At 44.8% G+C, this 6,429-nt stretch overlaps 1 protein-coding gene across 1 annotated transcript in view; it reads left to right on the forward strand.

Annotated features, from left to right (window-relative positions):
- The window catches only part of LOC125909081 (disintegrin and metalloproteinase domain-containing protein 21-like), an 88,913-nt gene extending 85,922 nt beyond the window's left edge, over positions 1–2,991 (forward strand). Inside the window, exon 2 of the mRNA XM_049611983.1 lies at positions 613–2,991. Coding sequence (XP_049467940.1) covers positions 711–2,933 — 2,223 coding nt within the window. The 5' untranslated portion in view covers positions 613–710 and the 3' untranslated portion in view covers positions 2,934–2,991. The remainder of the gene's footprint in view (positions 1–612) is intronic.
- The last annotated feature ends 3,438 nt before the right edge of the window (positions 2,992–6,429 follow it).

Here is a 6,429-nt window from a genome sequence, read left to right on the forward strand (position 1 = left end):
AATAAGGGATTAGAGGGGAAATCCCCTGGGGCTCACACATGTTCAGCGGTACTTTCTGTTCTCACCAGATGGCATAAGAAAATACTAAAATACAACCTTGTACTTCACCAATCATGACACAGAATACTGGGAAATGTTTCCTCAGTAAACTCAGAGGAAGCTTCAAAGCAACAACCAAAAGGATCAAATGGCTTGCAAACTAATAGCCAACCAGAATAAGACATGTAAAATTACAAAGCGATGTTTTTCAACACGTACAAAGGTAAAATTGACAATGTCTACCTCTACATCCCAAGGAAGTAGGAAGCAGTGGTCTCCATAATGAGGAAAAGCAGTAATCCATGGAAAGTGACCCAGCAGTACCACAGGACATGGAATTGGTAGAGAAGTTCAGGGTATTAAAATTGCATATCCCACATTCACTAGCTGGAGGAAAGATGGAATGTGTTGAATACAGCCATGTCTCTGGGTCCAAGTCCTTACTATGTCCATGTGAGCACGCTTGGACATGGCCCACCTGCCTCTGCCACATGTGCCCCAGCTGAACGGATGTGCAGGGTCACCCAATGCCACACCCTGTGACTGTTACCTAACCCCACAGGTGGCTCCCAGGTGCAGGGTGCTGGCCACCTGGCACAGCCCTCTGTTCTGTCAGATGGTCTAGACCTGGCTTTTCTGAGGATCCTCCATTTATCCATTCTCACTGGCAGATGTCTCTGAGCAGGGGCATGAGGCTGGCAGAGGGCCAGGTCACCCTGAGGGCGCCCCTCTTGCTGTTTTCACTCTGGGCAGTGCTGGCTCCTGTGCAGGGTTCTCAAGGTCATCCCTCATGGCGCTACATCTCCTCTGAGGTGGTAATTCCCAAGAAGGAGCTTCACCATGGCAAGGGCGTTCAGATGCCTGGCTGGCTGTCCTATAGCCTGCGTTTTGGTGGCAAGAGACATGTTATCCACATGCGACGCAAGAAACTGTTTTGGTCCAGACATCTGCTAATGATGACTCAGGATGATCAGGGAGCCTTGCAGATGGACTACCCCTTCATCCCTCCAGACTGTTACTACCTCGGCTACCTGGAGGAGATTCCTCTTTCCATGGTCACCATGGACACGTGCTATGGGGGCCTTGAAGGTATCATGAAGTTGGATGACCTTGCCTATGAAATCAGACCCCTCAGAGATTCCCAATGGTTTGAACACATTGTTTCTCAGATAGTGGCAGACATCAGTGCAACGGGACCTACTTATAAACTGGGATATAAGGAGGATAGGGACCCCCTGTTCTCTCAGAAAACTGCCAGTACAGCCCCCAGGATCAATAATAGGATATTTTCATCCCATAAAGGCATGATAAGAGGATTTGCTCAAAGTTCCAATTCAATGTATCGTGTATATAATAATATGACACTGTGTATAAAATTCATGATAGATATGGTTAGTTTAATAGACTCAATGTACAAAGGTCTTGACATAAGGTACCATCTTACTGCAGTTCTTGTATTTGATGTAAGAGATCCAGTCAACATGAATGATTATAGAATTCCAGGTGGTGAATACTACCAATTCCACCATACCTACTTGTACAATGTCATACAACCTAGTGCATCCTTCATTGTGGTTAAAGACGGATCAGAAGATTATCAGTACAACCCTAGAATGTTTGGCTTCTGCTCTTCTCAAAGCCTACATATGGTTGGTCACCTAGGCAGACATTATTTATTGTTAGCTGTGATAACATCTCATCTCTGTGGAAGAAGCTTGGGTCTGTATTTTGATGATCATGATTGCAGCTGCCAGAGGAGGTCCAGCTGCATCATGCACAGGTACCCTGGGTTGACAGATTCCTTCAGTAACTGTTCTTTTGTGCACATCCAAAACATGCTGAGTACTGAAAAGCATTGCCTATTTAGTGAACACCTGAAGTTCTTCAATGCAAGCCTGACACACGTACGTTGTGGAAACTCTATAGTGGAGGATAGGGAGCAGTGTGACTGTGGCTCCTTCAAGGAGTGTAATGCCAACCCCTGCTGTAGTAATGACTGCAGATTTGAGAGTACATTTCTCTGTGATAAAGGATTGTGCTGTACAAACTGCACCTTCTCCGCTGCTGGGACGCTCTGCAGACCAATCCGAAATATCTGTGACCTTCCAGAGTACTGCCAAGGGGGATCTTCTGGCTGCCCTGATGATTTCTACATGCAGGATGGAACCCCGTGCAGTGAAGAAGGCTACTGCTATCATGGGAACTGCACTGACCGTACTATGCACTGCAAAGAAATCTTTGGTGCAAGCACTGTGGAGGGTCCAGATGTCTGCTACCAGATTAATAAAAAAGGCCACCGATTTGGACACTGTAGAAGAGAGTTTTCAGCCAGACGCTTTATTCAATGTCATGACCGAGATGTCAAGTGTGGAAGGCTGCAGTGTACCAATGTCACTCACCTCCCTCGGTTGCAGGAACACGTTGGATTCCATCAGTCTAAAATCTCAGGAGTCTGGTGTTGGGGACTAGATGAACATCGTGCCACAGGAACAATTGATGTTGGTCATGTGAGAAATGGTACCCCCTGTGCTCCTGGAAAGTTCTGTCAGAATTCCCTCTGCAATGCTACTATAGGTGAAATAAATTACAACTGTTTGCCTGAGAAATGCAATCGTAGGGGGATTTGCAACAATAACAGAAACTGCCATTGCCACATAGGTTGGGATCCTCCATTTTGCAAATTACGAGGTGCTGGTGGGAGCACAGACAGTGGACCCCCTCCAAGAAGAATGCGGTCAGTCAGGCAAAGTCAGGAATCCGTGGTATATCTCAGAGTGATCTTTGCTCGAATTTATGCTTTAATCACTACATTCCTCTTTGGCATCGCCACAAATGTCAGAACTGTCAAGACAGTGAAAGTTAAGGAAGAGATTGCTGGTGAAGGCAATCCATAAATCAGCCTCCAGACCCCTGAACAACTATAGGCAAACCACCTGGTGCACCTGTGAAAATACAGTAATGAGAAGTCAAAGCTGACATCCATGTTTCCAGGGGTCCCCAGGCACATCACGGCTCTGACACCAGGTCTCTCATGGGTCACTGACCAGCACTCTGAAATAAAACTTGAAAACTGCATGCTTGTGGCCTCTATGTATCTTTGTAAGCCTGTAAGAGCCCAAACTGAGCCCAAGACTCTGCGCAGAGGACCTGAGTCAGCAGCTGTGTCCTGAACTGAGGTGTCTGGTTCCAGAATTAAGAGAATTTGACACAAGCTCTTTTAGGGACAAATTCATGAGTTTTCTCCAAAACTGTGCTCTTGCACACTGAGCTCTTTCTCATTTTCCAGGTAATCTCTCCTTCCCCGGTCCCAATGTGGGTTCAGGGTAATGGAGGGCTACCACCCACCCACACTGCCTGTCCCACACTGGGGTGTCTGTGGGTGTGAGGGAAGGGGACCAGAGTTAGGTTCCACCTAGCGCAAGCTGTGCCTCCCTGGAGAGTAAATTTCCAAATGTGGGAGACTGAGACCATGAGGCTGAAACTAGCACCCAATGAAATCAACCAGAAAGGCAGGCACAAGTGCCTATGGATGACTCTGGCATCCAGAGAGAGCCCAGTGAATGTGAATCCCTCTCTCTTTCTTTTGCCTACTTTTCAGTGAGCTGAACAGTGACTGTAGTTGAGCCATGGTGAATGTCAGATGGCAGTCTTCAGAACAGGATTGTGCCAGTGGAAAATCAGTCTATGCATATCTAAATAATTTTCAGTGCTAAATAATTTTCAATTCTAGAGTATAGTGTAAAATTAACAAAAATAAAATGTATAAATGAATGACAAAACTTTTTAAACTGACATTTGTAATGATATTATTTTTTTTCCCGATGCAATACAGGTACAAAGTACAGTATTTTCAACAACAAAAATCTCGCAAACTTAAGGACTTGCACTTCTCTCAGCATCCACAGAAAACCACTTTTAGTCTATAGCAATGTTTGTTTCCAGTGCTTTCCTCAATGCATATAGTTTGTGCTCTTACAAATACATTGTTGAACCCTACCCTCTCTTCTCCAAATATATTTTGATGTCCTATCCTTGAACTTTCTTCCTATTTCCAACATTCAATCTACATTTAAGATACTGCAGTCCATTTTTGTGCTAGATAATTCCATTATTTTAGTAGTATTAATGGCAAATTTAAATGGGCGAATCAGATACCCACTCACTGCCATTTCCTTTTTTATTTTTTTTAATTTAATGTTTGTTTATTTTTGAGAGAGAGATACAGAGCATGAGCAGGGGAGGGGCAGAGAGAGAGACACACACACACACAAAGAATCCGAAGCAGGCTCCAGGCTCTGAGCTGTCAGCACAGAGCCCAACACGGGGCTCGAACCTACGAACTGCAAGATCATGACCTCCTGAGCTGAAGTCAGACACTTAACCGATTGAGCCACCCAGGTGCCCCCAAAAGTTTACTTATTTTGAAAGAGAGAGAGTGTGTGTGAGCAGGTGAGAGGCAGAGAGAGAAGGAGAGAGAGAATCCCCAGAAGGCTCCAAGCTGCCAGCACAGAACCCAACACAGTGCTCAAACTCACTAACCATGAGATCATGACCTGAGCCAAAGTCAGACACTTAACCGAGGTGCCCCACTGCCATGTCCTTTAAGTGTTGATGGTTAATGACATGACTCCTCAAACCTTGTTCCTGTACTCCTCTCTGTCCCTCCCATGCAGACATCCCCTGTGGCTGGGAAGGTCTCTCTGTAAGGGTCCCCTCCCTCCTCCTTAGGGCTCATCTACACTCCAAATGCACTGTTGGGTGATGAGTCTTCATCGCATAGGAATCTCTATTTTCTGTGTTTTTCTTTTTCTGATTTATCATCGTCCCATCATGTCTCCTGACATAACTAATAGCTTATGACGGCAGTCCCAAGATAGTGTATGAGGAAGTGTGAAGGTTCGGGCAATGTGACTTTTCTCCAGAGAAGAATGACATCACTGCCATGCCACCCAGAGTCAACGTGCAAGCAGGTCACAATACTCCGTCAGGGACTGATGTGTGAAGGCAGCTCTCTTATTCACAGGGCACAGGCTTGCAGTGGCCCAGGTGACAGCCTGGGCTGTCTCTCCTCAAAAGCCCATCAAGTCCAAATTGACCTAATCTGCACCCCAGACTATGGAAAGCTAGAGTTAGTTTTGTTTTATCTCTTCCCTACATATATTCTTTAAAAAATATATTATTTTTTCAGATATCATTGCATACAGTATGCATAACTTTAAGACATACAAGGTGTTGATTTGTCGCATTTATATATTACAGTGTTATTACCACTATGTGGTTAGAGAGCACTTCCATCACCTCACATAACTATCATTTCTTTTTGCAGTGATAACAGCTAAGACCTAGTCTCGTAGCAATTTTCAAGTTTATAATCCAGTATTATTGAGTATAATTTCTATGCTCTGCATTAGATCTCCAGGACTTATCTACTAGTTGCAAGTTTATACCCTTACACATCTCCCCAAACCCCCACTTCCCAGCCCTTGGCTACCAGGAGTTTTGTATTCCACATACAAATGATATCACACAGTAATTGTCTTCTTCTTAGAATAATGCCCTCAAGGTCCATCTATGGTGCATCAAAAGGCTTGGTTCCCTTCTTTCTCACGGTTGAACACTATTGTGTTCACATCTTCACCCATACCCACTTAGGTTATTGCCACACCTTGGGTGTTGTGAATAATGCTGCAGCAAACATGGGGGTACAGATGCCTCTTTGAGATCCTGTTTTTATTTTCTTTAGATAAATACCCAGCAGTGGAATTGCTGGGTCATGTAGCAGTTATATTTTGAATTTCTTGAGCAACCTCCAACTGGTTTCCACAGTGGCTGCCCCAATTTGCATTCCCACCAACAGTGCAAGAGGGTGTCTTTGCTCCACATCCTCACCAACACTTAACGTCTCTTGTGTTTCTGATAATAGCCATCCTAACAGGTGCATGGGGACACCTCATGGTGGTTTTGATTTGCATTTGATTAGTGGTACTGAGCATCTCTTAGTGTACCTATTAGCCATATGGATGTCTGTTGCTTTACAAGCTTCTCAGGAGCTTCCCTGATATAACCTGAACCTGGACCCTGTACTCAGAGACCAAAGACAGGGGCAAGACCCTCCAGGTTGGGAGGTGGCAGTTTTAATGAGCAAAGGAACTTACTTACAAGGTTTGTCTCAGGCATCCATGAGATGAGTGGTTTCTGTATCCACCTGCCAAATCTTAATAGTTTTCCTATGGAAGCCAAAACTGGATTTAGTCATGCATACTGTTCAGACAATCTCAGCACCACATCACTATCTCAAGGCTATAACCTTGGAGCATCTTCTAAGACCATTCAATCTACAGGGAACACACATTCCAAGGACAGGAGAAGAGGCATGGGGCCTCCTAGTGG

Source organism: Panthera uncia, assembly GCF_023721935.1.
Source record: "Panthera uncia isolate 11264 chromosome B3 unlocalized genomic scaffold, Puncia_PCG_1.0 HiC_scaffold_1, whole genome shotgun sequence".
NCBI lineage: Eukaryota > Metazoa > Chordata > Mammalia > Carnivora > Felidae > Panthera > Panthera uncia.